Source organism: Plasmodium vinckei (genome assembly GCF_900681995.1).
Source record: "Plasmodium vinckei vinckei genome assembly, chromosome: PVVCY_01".
Lineage (NCBI taxonomy): Eukaryota > Apicomplexa > Aconoidasida > Haemosporida > Plasmodiidae > Plasmodium > Plasmodium vinckei.
The window spans coordinates 1-19,668 of record NC_051293.1 but is presented as its reverse complement, the minus strand read 5'-3'; the positions used below and the strand labels follow the sequence as shown (position 1 = coordinate 19,668).

General features: G+C 22.8%; 5 protein-coding genes across 5 annotated transcripts; 4 read left to right on the top strand and 1 right to left on the bottom strand.

Annotated features, from left to right (window-relative positions):
* Positions 1 to 3,078: 3,078 nt before the first annotated feature.
* PVVCY_0100050 (CIR protein PIR protein) lies at positions 3,079 to 5,451 on the top strand (the record flags this gene model as incomplete). The annotated part of the gene is made up of 3 exons (XM_037634921.1): positions 3,079 to 3,099; positions 3,209 to 5,095; positions 5,179 to 5,451. The coding sequence occupies 3 exons, from the start codon at positions 3,079 to 3,081 to the stop codon at positions 5,449 to 5,451; spliced, it is 2,181 nt and encodes a 726-aa protein (XP_037489999.1).
* A 2,411-nt stretch (positions 5,452 to 7,862) lies between these two features.
* PVVCY_0100040 (PIR protein CIR protein) lies at positions 7,863 to 9,453 on the top strand (the record flags this gene model as incomplete). Its single annotated transcript, XM_037634758.1, has 2 exons — positions 7,863 to 7,880; positions 8,011 to 9,453. 2 exons carry the CDS (start codon positions 7,863 to 7,865, stop codon positions 9,451 to 9,453), a joined length of 1,461 nt encoding a protein of 486 aa, XP_037489998.1.
* A 2,080-nt stretch (positions 9,454 to 11,533) lies between these two features.
* Positions 11,534 to 12,729, top strand: PVVCY_0100030 (PIR protein CIR protein; the record flags this gene model as incomplete). Its single annotated transcript, XM_037634550.1, has 3 exons — positions 11,534 to 11,566; positions 11,704 to 12,531; positions 12,637 to 12,729. 3 exons carry the CDS (start codon positions 11,534 to 11,536, stop codon positions 12,727 to 12,729), a joined length of 954 nt encoding a protein of 317 aa, XP_037489997.1.
* Positions 12,730 to 14,363: 1,634 nt separating this feature from the next.
* On the top strand, positions 14,364 to 15,539 carry PVVCY_0100020 (PIR protein CIR protein; the record flags this gene model as incomplete). The annotated part of the gene is made up of 3 exons (XM_037634335.1): positions 14,364 to 14,396; positions 14,534 to 15,349; positions 15,447 to 15,539. 3 exons carry the CDS (start codon positions 14,364 to 14,366, stop codon positions 15,537 to 15,539), a joined length of 942 nt encoding a protein of 313 aa, XP_037489996.1.
* Positions 15,540 to 16,497: 958 nt separating this feature from the next.
* On the bottom strand, positions 16,498 to 18,001 carry PVVCY_0100010 (fam-a protein; the record flags this gene model as incomplete). The annotated part of the gene is made up of 6 exons (XM_037634098.1): positions 16,498 to 16,632; positions 16,777 to 16,998; positions 17,101 to 17,210; positions 17,328 to 17,397; positions 17,583 to 17,703; positions 17,871 to 18,001. 6 exons carry the CDS (start codon positions 17,999 to 18,001, stop codon positions 16,498 to 16,500), a joined length of 789 nt encoding a protein of 262 aa, XP_037489995.1.
* Positions 18,002 to 19,668: the final 1,667 nt, after the last annotated feature.

The following is a 19,668-nucleotide window of genomic DNA, read 5'->3' as shown; positions in this document are numbered from 1 at the left end:
TTTACTTCATCATAATAATAGTATGATAAAATATATATGATGATAAATCGCGTTTTCTGTATTTTTTTTATGCTTTTAATACAAATTTTACTAAATACCATTTTTCTATCAAAATTGCTAATTTTATAAAAATTATTTATTGGTGGTAATATTGATATCCATATTTTTTTTATAAATTAACACAAATTATAAATTGCTTTTAATAGCGAAACAAAGTATATATAAAATTAAAAAAATACAAATAAATAAAATATAAAAATAAAATAATGAAATATAAGTTGTAAAATCAAGAAATATATATATATACATACATAAAATTAATTAATTTTTTTATTTTAATTTTCTCGATATCGAGGTGCTCAAGTATTATGGGTCAAGGTTATGCATAATGGGTTATTGTTTCGTTCACTGTATCTGCGTTTTGAGTTAGGATTCGGAGTATATTATAATATAATTTTTTATAGTTTGATAATATTTTGTGTCTGTAAATATTGAAAAAATATATTTACCATTCCCGTATGTTTAATCTTGAAATGATGTCTAAATATGCACTCCCAAAGGGATATAGCCATTAATATGAAAGGGGTCGAATAATGTATTTTCCGCGTGTTATAATACTTTCATCGAATTCGTTTGTATATATTAAACGTGGCAATATTGTAACTTCACATTTTATAATTTATTTCTAATTTTGTCTAACTATATATAAGAACCCTTATTATATATTATATAAGGCGTGTTAACCCATAGCTATGTTGAACCATGAGTAACACAGTATGTTTCTTTATTTGTATCACTATTATTTTGATTTAAATTATATTATACCAAATAAACTGTAATAATAAAACTCATTTGGAACATTTATCTGCATTATAATATACTTTCAGGTTAATTGGTATATGTTTAATATTATTTAAACATAATACTAATATATAATAGGTAATCATAAAATATAGATTCATTAAATATCGATCGAGATTCGACAATGCAACATTATCTATAAAAGGCATTTTATGCATCTAACATTTTTAATAATACAATAAAATTATATTATAGATATATGTATAATATTTTATTAAATTTTAACAATATATAATATTTTCGCTTTATCTTATTACTTTACATTTTATTAAAATTAATTAGTATTAATAAAATTTTATTTATACAATTTAATTTATTTACTACACGGCATAATAACATATTAGTAACTATTAATTTTTTAATTTTATAGTTTTGAGGTGTAAATATATTATATTTAAAATAGTTAAAAAATAAAATATAAAATATTAATAAAATTTGATATATATTTTGTTCTAATAATTTTTATGATAATTAAAAAAATTAGGTTATAGAAATAGGGTTATTATTATATGCTTATACATATAAGATAGTAAATATTCTACAAATAATATTGAAATATTATTTTTTATTGTAAAAAATTCATATAATTAAATATTAATTTTATCGAAAAAGCACATAATAATTAATTTTATTTGAACAATAATATTTATACTAGGCAATTATATATGCACAAACTTATAAATTTATATTTTAAATATAGTGCTATTACGAAATAAGATATGCCATAAAATGTTGCAATTTAAAACAATGAAGCAAGGAAAATTAGTAATTGGTTTAAAGTATTTCTCTTGAGTGCATTAATTATTTCGTTGTAGTGTACAGCGGTATATTAGTAGCAATAATAGTAACAATAATGGATTAGTATGCTACTAAATATGAACAATATATTATGTTTATTTGATGCACTATATGGGTATAAATTAGTTAAATATGCTCTTAAAGGTATGATAAGATTAAAATTGTATGCATAATAAATCAAATAAAACACTACATTTTGTTGCTAAGTATATTTTATCATGGTGCTATGACATTAAAGTTATCAATCAATATAATAATTCCATAATGCTCGTTAAAAATACAGCTATTTCGTTATATAAATAAATAAAGTTTTATTATAAAATATATAACACATAATATATGTTTAGATTATAAGTATAAATGTGTACTTAAAATGGTAGATCATATTATATTGATTCTCAAATTAATTAATTATTCTAACCAAAGTATTAATAGAATTTTAAAATTAAGTTATACGAAAACAATTATATTTATTTTCTTTATTGCTTAAAATACATTTATTAATCATTTATATATTAAATAGATAATAAGAATGAAAAGAATAATATACATTTTATATATAATAACTATTACCCCCAAACTAATTTATATTCGGGATTCATTTTAATTGTAATAGCTCAATCAATATATTTGTATATTATGTTTTTTTAATTTTAGAAATTAGATACTATATACATTCAAAACTATTCATTAATTATGTTATATATATAAAGAAATGCTAATGCATAAGCAAAGTTATTACATATTCTAAAGTGAATTATTAATTAAGATAATTAAACGTATTATATTTATTTAATTAGAAAAAAGAATATTATTAAATTTAAACACAAATTGTTTTTATATTTATTAGAAATTATATAAAAAAGTGTAATATTTCACGTTGAACAATAGCATATATCAATACATGCCATTCAAATAATGAGATACAAATACATTTTTAACAATTATAGTAATAACACATTTTTAATTCTTTATATATTTATAATAATATAAAATTGGTTATGTTTTTACTATAAATCAAGAAAATGCATAGTTCTATATGTAGAAGCGTATAATAATTCGAAAATGTGTTTTATTTAAACTTATTAAAATGTTACACAAAATAATACAATGAAGCTATTACAAATATTATTAAGAATAGCGATATTTCGCATATGATAAAAATGTTTCGAACAAATCACAAAATAAGGATACTTATCTAAATTGTAGTAAAAGTGAATATATGTTTTATTTTATTATATTGTTGTATATTAATTTTAAATTAATATTATTATTGAGAAAAATGCTAAAGCGCGTTTAACTATTTAAAATTTCACATATAAAGACAAATAATTGCATAAAATTTTGGGTGTAGTATATAAGTTTTATGTAAAAACAATATGATGCCAATTTACAGTTTAAAAACAAAATTCCATTACAATGAGCAAGAACAAACAATTGGTAAATAACCTTATTTTAAAATAAAACATATTTATCCTTAATTTTATTATGTTTAAATTATATTTGATAAATTTTGAATTAATTTATATTTTTATAAATATTTTCTTAGTGTAAGTTACTTCTCGAAGGTGATAATTATTTTAAAGATGAAAATGTCGATACGGAGGAAATTAAAAAAAACGCAAAAATCAAAGGATATTGTAGTAGCAATGGTTGTAAAACAAATGAAGCTCATATTAATGCTGTGTTCAAATATATAATTATGAATTTCAAAGAATCAATAAGAAGAGCCCAAAAGTATAATGATTATGATGAATATTTATTGATGTGGATAAGTGATAAATTGCTTAAGATACACAAAAAAGAAAAAGGCAAAAATATTGAAAGAGGCCGTATGGATGCTTTTACTTTAAATCAGGCTTATAAAGAATATTTAGAGAAACATAAAGGAATATTGGATTATTGGGTTCTTTTAGATGCGAATCAGGGTTTGAAAGAAGCTAACCTTAAGTATATGAGCGAATTTTATAAATTACTTAATATAATATGTAAAATGATTACAGATTATAATAACGGTACCAAAAATAAGAAAGTTCTTAAATATCCTGCCGATTGCAGTTTTCAATATAAAACCCTTTATATGAACATTTCGGAATGCAAATCATATCTTGATTTATTGAATAAATTAAAAGGTATATATGATGATTTTAGTTCTAATATTAAGAAAAATAATTCAAACAATGATTTAGCAACTAAACTTAAAAAACTTATACCAAAAGATGGAAAAGAGATGAAGGCGGTGAGAGGTTTTAAAACATATGACTTCAGTACTGAACAATGTAAATTCCCCATAAAAAAAAAAAAAATAGTCTCATCAAAAAAAGCGGAACCACCAGGACCCCAAGCATCAAGTCAAGGACCGGGCTCTGAAAATAAAGGGAATATGGAGGGAACTAAACAAAGCGGGCAAAAAAATGGAAGCGATATATCAGCAGGTACAGATGCTGGAACAGGAGATCCAGGTAGTGCATCAGGTGGGGGGCAAGATAGTAAAGTAGGAGATTCAGGCAGTGGAACAGAGGGTACAAGTGGTGATGCAAGAAATCCAAATAGTGAAAACGAAAAAAAGAATGGCGGAGCCAAAGAACCCGGCGATCCAAGTGGTGGGAAAGGTAGTCAAGTAAATGGAGATGATAGAGGAAATAGTGAACCAGGTGGCGCAGATACTGAAAAAAGTGGAGCAGAAAGTGGATCCGCTGATAAAGTTAGTGAAACAGGAGATCCCAGTAAGGGAAAAGGTGATTTAAAAGGTGGAACAGGTGATGTATCAGGTGGTGAACAAATTGATCAAGGAAGTTCAGATGGTGGAACAAAAGATACAAAGAGTGTACAAGGTGGTCAAATATCTAATGATAACCAAGGAGGTGCAAATACCAGTCAACAAGGTACAAGTGGTGGATCAGATCATGGTACAGGTAATCAAGGAGCTTCAAGCCATCAAGGAGGAGATACAGGTGATGATAAAGGAAGCCAAGAAGGATCAGACGGTGATAAAGGAAGTACAGATAATAATCCATTAAATGGAGGTGGTGAACAAGGTGGGCAAGATGATCAAAAAAGTCAAGATGGATCAAGAGATTCAGAATCTGGACCAGGTAGTGAACAAAATCCCACACCTAATGATCCATCACCCCCAAAAAAAGATTCACCTCAAACTCCAAAAGCTCCACAAACTTCACAAAATCCTAAGGAGCAAACTAACCCAGTTCAATCGTCTCAGGATCCATCTGGAAATAAAAATTCTGATAAAACCGATCAACAAGAAGCTCAAAAGCCAGTATCCAATCCAGTGACTAAACAAGAAAATCCAGGAACCGAATTAAAAGGAAATGGAATAACAGGAATAGATGATGGATATGTATTAAAAAAATACAAAAAAATTGTAATTTCAATTATAGTTATTCTAATACCCATTACTTTAACAATTCTGTACAAGGTAAATAAAAGAAAATTATGATGTGTACTATTTTTAAAATATTTCTTCATAAAACACTATATATTTTTCATAATTTATGTTAGTATTTGTCATTTGGGCGGAGAAAGGAATTGAAGAAAAAAACAAACATGAAAAAGGTTATAAATTCAATTGGAGGAAAAAAACAAATACAAATAATTATAAAATCATCTAGTCGAAAAAAACAGACTAAAAAATCTATAAATTCCGTTCATAGGAAAAAACCTTCATTATTAAATATATACAAGATTATGCAGGATGATCCTGTACCATTTATTAATTTATTTTTTTTATTAATTTTTTTTGTCTATAAAAGAAAACGAGACACCATAGAATGATAAATTTAATTAACTTATATTTAAAATCGAATTAAAAAATGTATAAAATTAAAGAATGCTAAATAGTAAATTTGTCTATTAATATAAAGAAGTATTATATATATATGATACAGATCAAGAGTTTGTTTCTTATTTTATAATAAAACATAAAATAAATTTTCTATATGATGAAATTCTCTATTATAACCGAGTTATAATATTTCTTTGTCTTTAATTATTATTTATAAAAGTCAAAATATTGTATTGTTTCAATATAAAAGGTGTATTTCCACCTGCTAAATTAATACGACAAAATAAAGCGTTACTTATTAAGCGTACTTCATTTTTTGGTTTCATATAATAATAAATTGGTATTTTTTTCAATATATTGGTTCTATATGGTTATTTTTCGATTTACTATTGTAATTTGATTATTTTTTTGGAATACCTTTGCCAATATTAATATTTTATACTATTTACCAGAAATAATAAACATGATGTTGTATATTCTGAGATATATTATATATTAATGAATTTGGAATTTACTTATTTTTAATTAATATTTATAATTGTTTTAAATAAACTTAAATTAAACACATTTTTTAATAAAATTATAAGCTGCATCGAGGGGTTAGGGTCAGGTATAGAACTGTGTTTTGAATTAGGATTCGTCGTATACTATAATTTAATTTTTTATAATTTGATAATATATTTTGTCTGGAACTATTTATTAAATATGCGTACCGTCCATATATGTTTAATCTCGAAATGAATCCCAAATATGCAACGAAAAAAGGAACATAGGTATTAATATGAAAGGGTCGCATAACAAATTCTCCATATGTTATAATACTTTCATCGCATTCGTTCGTATATATTAAATGCGGTAAAAATATATCTCCACATTTTATATTTATTGGGGATTTTTGGCTAACTATATATAAGAATCCTTATTATATAAGGGATACTAGCCCATATCTATATTGAATTATGAATAACACAATGTTTCTTTATTCGATGAAACATATTATTTGTGGCATTATTATTATGATTTAAATTATATTATACCAACTGAACTGTAATAATAAAACTATATATGTAGCAATATATTATAATTAGCCTTATTTTGAATATTCGTCTATATTACAACATATATTCAGATTAACATATGAGTTTTTAACATTAATTATACAAACTATCCAATATGCAATTAAAATATAGTGTTATTACGAAATAATATATACGTTCTAAAATGTTATATTTTAAAACAATGAAACAATGAAAATTAGTAATTGGTTTAAAGTAATTCTCCTGAGTGCATTAATTATCCCATTGTAGTATACAGTGGTATACCAATAACAATAATGGATTAGTATGTTACTAAATAAGAAAAATATATTATGTTTATTCGATACACTATATGGATATAAATTCATTATATATATTCTTAAAGGTATACTAAAATTAAAATAGTATGCATAAAACATCAAATGAAATATTATAACAATTATTTAAGCAAGCTTTAATGCGGCAATATTAGAATCAACAGAACCAAGCAATATAACATTAATTTTATTAATAATTTTAAAGTTTCCATTAAAAATGCAAATATTAAATAAATAAATTTATATTATAAAATATAATATATAATATATAATATATGTTTAGGTTATAAGTGTAAATGTGTACTTAAAATGGTAATCCGTGTTATATTGGATCCTCAATTAATTCATTATTCCAACCAAAACATGAATACAATTTAAAAATTAATATATTAAATTATATTTATTTGCTTTAATGTTTAAAAAATATTTTTTAATTATTTATATGCTAAATAAATAATAAGGATTAAAAGAATAATATGGACTTTATATATACTAACTATGATCCTAAAACTAATTTATATTCATGATTCATTTTAATTGTAGTAGCTCAATTAATTTAATTTGTGTGTTACACTTTTTTAATTTTCCAAATTAGATAAGATGTGACTTGAAATTATTCATTATTATATTTATATATAAAGAAATGTTAGCACATAAGCAAAGTTATTACATATTATAGCGTATAATAATTAGAGAATGTGTTTTATTTAAAGATATTGAAATGTCAAACAAAATTATACAATGAAGCTATTCCAAATATTATTAAGAATAGCGATATTTCACATATGATAAAAATGTTTCAAAAAAATCGCAAAATAAGCATACTTACCTGAATTGCAACAAAAGTTAATATAAGTTTTATTTAAATATATTATTGTATATTATTTTAAACTATTATTATTAAGAAAAATGCTAATAGTGCGTTTAACTACTGGCAATTTCACATATAAAGACAAATAATTGCATAAATTTTTTGGTGTAGTATATAAGTTTTATGTAAAAATAATATGATGTCAATCTACAGTTAAAAAACAAAATTCCATTAAAATGGATCACAAACTAATGGTAAATAACCTTATTTTAAAATAAAACATATTTATCCTTAATTTTATTATGTTTAAATTATATTCAAATCATATTAAATTTTATTTGAATAAATTTTGAATTAATGTATATTTTTATAAATATTTCTTAGTGTAAATATCTTAATATAGCTGATAGTTATTTTAAAGCTAAAAATGCCGATACGACGAAAATTAACAAAGACTCAACCATCAAATATTATTGCTATAATGGTGTTTGTAAAACAAATGAAGATGGCATTAATGCTTTGATCGCATATATAATTATGAATTTCAAAAGTTCAATAAAAGATGAAGAGTATAATAAATATGATGAATATTTATTGATGTGGCTAAGTGATAAATTATTTGAGATACACAACAAAAGCGAAGACAAAGACAACGAAATTACTTTAAATCAGGCTTACGATACATATTTAAAGAATCATAAAGTAAAATTTAATTATTGGAATATTTTTTTTAGTAGAAATGATTTGAAAGAAGCTAATCTTAAGTATATGAGCAAATTTTATATATTACTTAATAAAATATGTAAAACAATTACATATTATGAAAAAAACCCTGACGAAATTGCGAACCTTATTACGAATTCTACCGAATGTTCTAATCAATATATATCCATTTATAATAATATTCCTAAATGCCAATCATATCTTTATTTATTGAATAAATTAAAAGGTATATATGATGATTTTAGAAATGATGCTATTATGAGAAATTATTCAAACAATGATTTAGAAACTAATCTTAAAAAATTTACAAAACCAGATGGAGGAGAGATGGACGGGAAGAAAGGTTTTATATCATATAAATTCAGTGATTCAAAATGCAAATCCCTGGATAAAAAAATTACAATGTCAAAACCAACGGACCCACCAGGATTACCATCTTCTTCGGAAGAAATACAACCGCCACAACCTTTAAAGCAACTAAAAGATAACCAACGTGAAACATCACAGCCATATCTATCAAAACAAGAATTAAAAAATGACCAAACAATCTCAGATATACCACCAGAAGGTGTATCAGGTAGTGAACAAGATAATTCAGATAGTGCTCCAGTAGGAAAAGAAAATCAAAGTACGCCAAGGGAACCTTTTAATACTGGATCATTCATTTTTAGGAACTCATTAAAAGGCATAGACCAATTAAATAATGGTTTAAAATTTTATGAGAAAAAAAAAGAGCAACTTACAAACGCCAAGGATACTATTAAGAATTTGTATAATACATCTGTATCTAATGTAAAAAAATTTTTCGAAAAATTTAGTGATTTTTTTAATGACATTATTGATAATGTAAGTAAAGATTATAAAAAAGTAGAAAACCCTCCTGATTCAGGTGATAATCAATCTGGATCAGACGGGACAGGGGATACCCCACCCACACCTAATGGTCCATCATCTCCCAAAAAAAATTCAGAACAAACTTCATCAGAAAATTCACCAAGTTCTACAGAAGAAAAAAAACAACTCAATCGTCTCAGGACACGTCTGAAAACCAAGATTCTGATCAAAACAATCAAGGATCTGAAAAACCGGGGGAAGATCAAGTGATTATACCACCAAATACTGGAGGTGGAATAAAAGGAAATGGAACAATAGGAATAGGTGATATATTTATATTCAAAGAATTCAAAAAAATTGGAATTCCAATTATAGTTATTATAATATCCATTACTTTAGCTATTATGTACAAGGTAAATAAAAGAAAATTATGAAATGTACGATTTTTAAAATATTTCCTCACTGTAAAATATTATTCATTTTTTATAATTTTATGTTAGTTTTTGGTATTTGAACGTAGAAAGAAATTAAAAAGAAAAAAAATGAAAAAAGTTACAAATTTGTTTGGTGTAAATAAAACGACATGAACAGTTATAAACTTAAGTGATAGAAGAAAGAAGATGCAAATAATTATAAAATCATATAGTCGAAAAAAACAGACTAAAAAATTTATAAATTCCGTCTATGGGGAAAAAGTCCATTATTAAATATATACAAACTTATACAGGCAGATCCTATGCCATTTATTAATTTATTTTTTTTGTTAATTTTTTTGTCTATAAAAGAAAATCCGATTTTTTGGAATTATAAATTTAATTAATAACTTTTATTTTGGAGTTCAGATTCTATGAAACCGATTTAAAAACTTTATGTAAGTATTAAAAATGATAAATATGTAAATTTGTTTATTACTATTATTATATGTAGATAAAATCATAATTATAATTTAAAAAATATTTATATAATTATAATTCGAAAAATATATTATAATATGTATAAATGTGATGTTGTTATAATGGTTCATTCAATTTCAGTTATAAATTTATTTATATAATTATAGGAATGAAAACATTATTAAAATAATGAATGAATAAAAAATATATTTTTTATAAAATTACTTATTATTTAAAAAATTAATAATAAAATCTGGAAAAAATATAAACAATGACACTATAAATTCTTGTCATAGTGCATATAATTGTTTTTTATATATATTAAGTAAAAATCAATATAAAAATATAATGGCACTTTCTAACATAAATGAATGTTTGTTTTATTGATTGAATAATAAATCAACAGCATATAATAGTGCATTACAAATGTACCAATGTTACTTATATTGTTAATGGTAATTTTTGGGACACACAGCTTTATATTTTAAAAAACTGAACACATAAAAAAAAAGTTAAAGACCAAATTAATTTTAAATATCTGTTTATTATTCCATATTAGCATGTGTTATATGATCTGTTCTTAGTGAATTGCAACTTTTTAAATTTAAAATAGCATGTTTTATCTTAGGGTTTTTAATAAATTACTTGGATCATATACATTGATAACTATAGAAATAAAATATATATGATAAGCATGAATAATTATGAGCATTTAACGAATATTTATTTAAATTTATGCATTAAAAGATCAAATATATTTTATTTTGTCCTCTAAAGCGCAATATAACAATCTAATTACACATTTTTTTTATTATGCTTTAAAATTTACATCAATACTTATTTCTGTTATGTGTTTAATATTTACTATGTATTATTTTAAAGATAATATGTATTTAAAGAATTATTTGAGCTTATAAATAGCTCAATTGTATGGGTTCAGTGCTAATTGCTGTTTAAACCCTAGAAAAGATGCTCAAAATATATTATAAGATAACCCAATAAAATATATTTCTAAATTGAAGTATATAGGATTAAAAGTAAAGTTATTGAACATATTAAAATCGGCCATGAATTTATCTATATTAAATAAAAATAATATAAATTTATACAACTTGAATAGAAAATGGAGCATGTAACTTAATTTAAAAATACTATAATTTTAGAAAAATCTATATTATAAGAAACAACTATATAAAACTGTAATATATCGTATTAAATAACTATTTTTATATTATTAAGGATTATAATAATAATAGCATTTTTTGTATAAATGGATCATATATACATATGGCAAAAATATATTAAGCAACTTTCCATTTAAGGTAATTTAGATAATTGCCATAAAATAAGTATAGCATGTATAACGAAATGTAATTGCTATGAAAAGAACTTAAATAGATACAACAAATAATTACATAATATATATAAATATTATTATCCCTCATAATCCCCAAATTATGGCAGAGTCAAGTGATAATCTTAAGGATGTGGTATACAATTTTTTAAATAAAATATTTTCTTCATATATGTTTTATATGTTGTATCGCTCATAAATTATATTAATTTTCATTTGATTAGTATTTATATTAATACGTTTTTTTGTTTAATTCATAAAATATATTTGTAGTATAAAGATATTTTTACGATAAATGACTATTTTTATGTGACGGATAAAGGTCATTTTAGAGTTGATACAAAATACGTAGAATTAATCGACGAATATTGTCATTACGAGAATAATTCAGGAAATTACAAATGTGATGATTATTTTCTATGGGCTAGCTGTAGTTTTATTTATTTGCTAAAAAATTTTAAGAAGTATGGTTTAGAATATGATAAATTTGCCGAATACGCTATTTTATGGTTAAGTTATAAACTAAATACAGTGCAAGATAAATGTGATATGAATTTAAATAATTTTTATACTAATCATATAGAAAAAAATGAGTATTATAATAATATAATAAAAGATGATGATACTACGACTTATATGAAAATTATAGATAAAATAAAAGATTTGATGGATATTAAAGAAATATCTAAATTTAATGATCCATTTAGTATATTATTTTATTTGTATAATGCATTTCATGATGAACATGTGAATTGCACAAACCTTTCGAAAAAAGCTAATCAATTTGCTCAATATTTTGAAACAGTCAATAATGATTCTAATAATATAAAAGACAGTCCATTTAGTCAAATATTGTCTACATTATCAAATGATTATAACAATTTAAAAAATAATTATGGTAATAGTAAATGCCCCGATTTTAAATCACGTCCAGAATTAACCCCCAAAAAAATTCCTGTAAGAAATTCTGGAATAGATTCTGGACAAACATTGGGACAGACTCCTGAAGGTACATCATCAAGTCCATCGATATTAAACACAGTAATTCCAGGTTTATCAACATTTTTTGTAATACCAGTTTTCTTGGGAGTTGCTTATAAGGTAAATAATAAGGAATTAAAAACTATAATATTTAAATTATATTTTTGTGATCCCTTATATGCGTTTATCAAAAAATATATAATAATTTTCCCATTTTTATATTAGTATTCATTATTTGGAATTGATAAACTATTTCAAAGACAATATATAAAAAAAAAATTAAAAAAAATAAAGAAAAAAATGAAACATAATATATGATTCGAAGAGTAGTGATAATTCCAGAAATCGTAATAATGATTGATATATGTTAAGAATATGTCTATTTGGAAACAAGTCATTTTTGACGATATTTTTGGATCATAATTTTTGTGTCTATAAGAATAATTAAATAATATAATTAATAAAATATAAAATTAATATGCATATTATTGCATTTTTGTATTGTTTTTGTATAATTTGTATATGATTTTGTGTAGTGGGTCAGGGTTAAGATAGTGTTTGTGGAACCCATAAATGGGTTAAGGTTAAGTACCACAATACATTTTATTTGTATAATTTTTAATAATTTGACAATATTTATTAGTTTAACAAATTGTTTTATATATATATATAAGACAAATTATAACAATTGAATTTCATATTAATATAACTTAATGGTAAATGAGGTGAATTATGTATTTATTGTTAATTTGTGGTTAATGGTTTATGGGGCAATCGATAAAATGTCGGAATCGATATAGACAAATGATTTCAGAGCATCGATTTGATTTTATAAAATAACGTCGATTTAAATACTTTAATATTTATTATGAGAAATTGTGGGGAAAATGGAAGTAAAGAATAAACATAAAAACATTTGTAAATTTAGTTGATAAGGAAATGGAATTAATTAATATAGAGAATGCTATTCAGTCGACCCCGTCCATTTATTAATTTATTTTTTTAATTATAAAAGGGAAAACATTATTTATATGATAAATTTGGGGATATACGGCTTTATATTTTAAAAAACTGGATCGATCGAAAAGGGTTAAAAATTCAAAACATGTTAAATATCTTTTTATTATTCTATATTAGCACGTGTTATATTATCAGTTCTTAGTAAATTGCAACTTTTTAAATTTAAAATAACATTATTTTATCTTAAGATTTTTAATAAATTATTTGGGTCATATACATTGATTGGTATAATAATAAAATATATAAGATAAATAAGCAATGCATAACATTTAGCGAATATTATATACATAAAAAGAGCAAATATACTTTATTTTGTCCTCTCACAGCACAATATAACAATCTAATTACACATATTTTTTTATCATGCTTTAAAATTTGCATCAATAGTTATTTGTGTTATATGTTTAATATTTACTAAGTATTATTTTAAAAATAATCTTCATTCAAGGACTTATTTAACCTTATAAATAGCTCATAAATATGGGTTCAGTGCTAATTGTTATTTTAAAGCGTAGAAAGATGCTCAAAATATATTATAAAGTAACCCAATAAAATATATTTCTAAATTGAAGTATATGAAGTAAAAATAATATAAATTTATGTAATTTGAATAGAAGATGGAGCATGTAACTTAATTTAAAAATACTATAATTTTAGAAACAACTATATAAAACTGTAATATGTCGTATTAAATAACTATTTATATATTTTTAAGGATTATAGTAATAATAGCATTTTTTGTATAAATGTATCATATATACATGTGGAAAAAGTATATTAAGAACTCTCCATTTAAGGTAATTTCGATAATTGCCATAAAATAAGTATATCATGTCTAACGAAATATAATTGGTATCCAAAGAGCTTAAATAGATACAACAAATATTTACGTAATATATATAAATATTATTATCCGTCACAATCTCCAAATTATGGCACAGCCAAGTTATGATCTTAAGAAAGTGGTATACAATTTTTTAAATAAAATATTATCTTCGCATGTGTTTTATATGGTATATCGTCCATAAATTATATTAATTTTCATTTAATTAGCATTTATATTAATACGTTTTTTTGTTTAATTCATAAAATATATTTGTAGTATAAAGAAATTTTTACGATCAGTAACTATTGTGTGGAGAGTAAAGGTCAATTAACAGTTAATTCAAATCACAAATCAATCCACGATTATTGTAATTCCTGGAGGAACTCAGGAAAAGGTAATTGTGATTGTTATTTTCAATTGGCTAGTTGTGGTTTTATTTATTTGCTAGAAAATTTAAAGAAGTATGGTTTAGACGATGATAAACTTGCCGAATATGCTATTTTATGGTTAAGTTATAAACTAAATACAGCGCCAGAAAATTGTGACATGAATTTAAATAATTTTTATACTAAATATATAGAAACAAATAACCATTATAATAATATAATAAATGGTGATGATAATATGAATTATAAGAAAATTATAGATAAAATAAAAGTTTTGATAGATATTAAAGAAATATCTAAATTTAATGATATATTTTATACATTATTTTTCTCCTATTTTGTAATTGATTATAATGATTTCAAATGCGAAAACTATTTGGAATTTGCTAATAAATTTGTTCAATATTTTCAAAAACTCAATAATGATTCTAATAATATAAAAGACAGTTTATTTAGTCAAATATTGTCTACATTATCAAATGATTATGATAATTTAAAAAATATATATGGTAATAAATCTTGCAAAATTTCATCTATTCCAAAATTAAACCCCAAAAGTCCTGTAGAAAATTCTGGAAAAGGTGATAAACAAATATTGGGGGAGACTTCTGAATCTACATCATCAAGTTTGTCGATATTAAAGACAGTAATTCCAGGTTTATCGACATTTTTTGTAATACCAGTTTTCTTGGGAGTTGCTTATAAGGTAAATAATAAGGAATTAAAAAGTATAATATTTAATTTATATTTTTGTGATCCCTTATATGAAAAAATACATAATAATTTTCCCATTTTTATATTAGTATTCATTATTTGGAATTGATAAATTATTTCAAAGACAATATATAAGAAACAAATTAAAAAAAACAAAGAAGAAAATGGAACTTAATATATGATTCGAAGATTAACGATTATTCCAGGAACAATAATAATGATTGATATATGTTAAGAATATGTCTATTTGGAAACAAGAAAATTTTGACCATAATTTTGGATCATAATTTTTGTGTCTATAAGAATAATTGAATAATATAATCAATAAAATATATAATTAATATGCATATTATTGCATTTTTGTATTGTTTTTGTATTGTTTTGTATTGTTTTTGTATTGTTTTGTATTGTTTTTGTATTGTTTTTGTATTGTTTTGTATTGTTTTTGTATTGTTTTTGTATTGTTTTGTATTGTTTTTGTATTGTTTTTGTATAATTTTTATATGATTTTATGTAGTGGGTCAGGGTCAAGATAGTGTTAGTGGAACCCATAAATGGGTTAAAGTTAAGTACCACATTACATTTTATTTGTATAATTTTTAATAATTTGATAATATTTATTAGTTTAACGAATTGTTTTAAATATATATAAGAAATAAATTATTAAAAATGATCGAATTTGTAGATTTTAATATATTTATATTGTATTGATTATTTGGGTTCTGTAAAGACTTTCAAAGACAAACCTTAAGGACCAAAATATAAATAATAAAGAAAAAAGTAAATTATATGTTAATTTGAGTATTTCGATTGATATATAATTAATTATTAACAAATTTAAAGTTTTATGATAATAATAAAACAATAAAACTACGAAACATAAATTTTGATTGGTAAAAAAAGTGATCGAAGTAATATAAAGGGCAATCACACAAAAAATATAATTGAATTATAGCATTAATTATTTGATTTTGTCACGAAATTAAAGATATTTAATATATTTTAATACAAAAAGAACGATAAATTATATACTAAACAATCATTTTAAAACAATCAAAATGTTGTGATGGTAATTTAAATAGGGATTCCATATAAAGGTAAATTAATTATATCAATATATGGATTCCAATATTAAAGTGTTTAAACACCTTTACGTGGAGGATAATCGAATTCATTAGATATAATGCGTTCTGATAACTTTAGGATTTTTGTATATTCATGATCTCTCTGTCTTTTATTGTGGGCATACTCGGTAGAATTGCCATTATCATAGATCTACGAAAAAAAATGGATATATAAAATATGTCAATATTTTGTGTATAAATATGATAAAATATATGATTTATAGAGGAACTCATATTTAGATAGATGTTAAAATGAGAAAAAATGATTATGTTAATATTTTTTTTGGTTTCTTACAGCGTTGATATAAGTAACATGAATTTTATCATCTTCGGTTCTTTTAATTACAAATTCGGCTATGTTGTCAGCTAATTTGGTTAATGCTTCCTCAGGATCAATTCCAGTTTCGATTGATTTTGTATTTTTTATTATTTCTTTCAAATCAGTTTCATGATTGATTTCACCTATATAATTTAGAGTTCTTGTAGGACAAACAATTACGAATGTGTCATTTGTTTGCTACAAAGTTAATGAATAAAAAAATATATGTATTGTGTAAATTGATATATAATAATATGAATAATAGAATTTTTAGAAAAATAATGGAAAAAAGGTGGTTACTTTAATTCCTGCACCTAAAGCATATCTTTTTTGAGAGTTTACATGGTTTCCATCTATGTTAAGTTTTTCAAACAAGATTAAATATTTGGAGTATAAACGAGCACCATTTCCTAAAAAATGATTATTTTGAAGATATAAGTGAAATATTATGAATATAAGAAAATATTAATGAAAATGTGTAAATATTGATAAGGACATATTAAATTTATTGATTATTTTTTATGTACCATTAATAAATTTGAGACTCGATTTGTGTTTATCATTGTAATCCCAGAGATTCTTTACTATATCATAATACTAATGAAAAAAAACATATGGATATATATAATGATTATTTAATTTTATGTTATTTTTATATGTTAAATATTGTTTGGCACTAGATACCTTAGAGGCAGAGGAATAGTAAGATGAAGCCTTCCAATATCGATATTTCCAATTTTCTTAGAATATATAGTTTTGTTTTCATTTTCTGTAGAATTAACCGAATAACTGTTTGTATTCTCAGCAAGTTTTAGTAAAAGTGGTAACGCCTCTTTTGCATGATCTATTGCTGCAAAAGTTTCATACATGTCTTTACATTCCTTGTCTTTGTATTCTTGATATCTTCCATTTATAATATTATTGGTGAAAGTGAGATTATTTTTAATGCGCAAAAAATGAAAGAAATGAATTTACAAATGGAATTTTGAATATTTAGTGATTATAGAGGCATGGGTTTGACGAATATGGATATTTATATTATATGTTTATATTTTTTCATTTTTTCATACACTGTTTTTTGGCGGAGGGAGTTGGAGTTCTTAGCACCATTTGCAGAAGATCCGATTCCAAATGCTACATTTTGTATGTATCCTGCGATATTTAAAAGTGCCAAAGCAATCTTAATGTATCTTTTATTCATTTTTGGATTTGATAAGTATTAATTTAAAAGTTTAAAAACATGTTATATAAGTAGATTCAAAATAAAAGCAAACGAATATGCAAGGAATATATAAAAAATTAATAATTATACAAAAAAAATAAAAAAATAAATTTATATAATTATTTAAACAGTATATTTTTTATTTAAATGAATTCATTGCCAGGGACGAGAAATAACGTACAAAAATTATAGAGTTTGAAAAATATTTTGTTTTGAATTTTTCTAATACAATAATATTTTATATGTTACGTGTTGTTCAGGGTTTATTGTAATTTAATTTGTTTATAATTTGATCATATATATTGGTCTGAAAATGTTGATTAAATATATGTGGCACCTTCGTATGTTTAATTACAAAATTATGTCTAAATATGCACCCCAAAAAGGGGGGGATATCCATTAATATGAAAGGGTCACATCAAATATTTCCCATATGTTATAATATTTTCATATAATCTGTTCATATATATTAAATGTGGAAATATTATAACTTTATATTTTATATTGCATTGCTAATTTCTGGCTAACTATATATAAGAATCCTTATTATTTATTATATAGACTTGTTAGCCAAAAGCTATATCGAATCATGAATAACACAATATGTTTATTTATTTGACGAAACATATTATTTGTGTCACTGTCATTTTGATTTAAGTTGCAATATTCCAACCAAATTATATAGTAATCTTATATATGAAGCTACATTATATAATCAGGTTCATTTGGAACATTTATCTACATTATAATACAACTTCAGGTTAATATGTGATTTTAAGATTAATTAAGCATATTACAACATATAATAGGTAATCATAAATATAGATTCACAAAATATCGATCGAGATTCGACAATACAACATATCTATAAAAGATGTTTTATGCATCTAACATTTTTAGTAATGCATAAAAAATACACTATAGATATATGTATAATAAATTTATAAATTGTAAATATATATATTACTCGATTTTTTCATTTCAATATTTTGCATTTACGTTAAAGTTATAATTTATATTGATATAAATTATCTATTCTTATATAAGTATAAAAATATATTCCATATAATTAAATCTTAAACAAACCATGATATATAAAGAGATTTTTAAAATATATTGTTCTATTTCACCCATATTAATTATTTAATATATAAAGAATTGCTAATTCTTATTTAAAATTATAAAAAAGACTGAAAGTAGTTATTATCATCCCATTTGTTTTTAAATTAGGACTTTTATAATGTTAACGTAACTAATGGTTGATAATTATAAAGTTTTAAAACAAACAACATGGGTTACTATTTTAGATTCATATTGACACATATAACCTAAAATATATTACGTATTAAATATTTTATAATATCATATCAATTAGTTTATAATGTAAACATATTATTTTTAACGAGCATTATGGAATTATTAATATTATATTGAATGACAACATTAATACCATAGCACCATATTAAAGAATACATAGCCAAAAATTGTAATAATTAATTTGATCTTACATTCATATAATATTAATTTTATCATACCTTTAAGAATATATATAATGAATTTATACCCATATAGAGTATCAAATAAATATGACATATTTGTTCGTATTTAATAATATATTAATCTAATATTATTGTTGTTGTTACTAA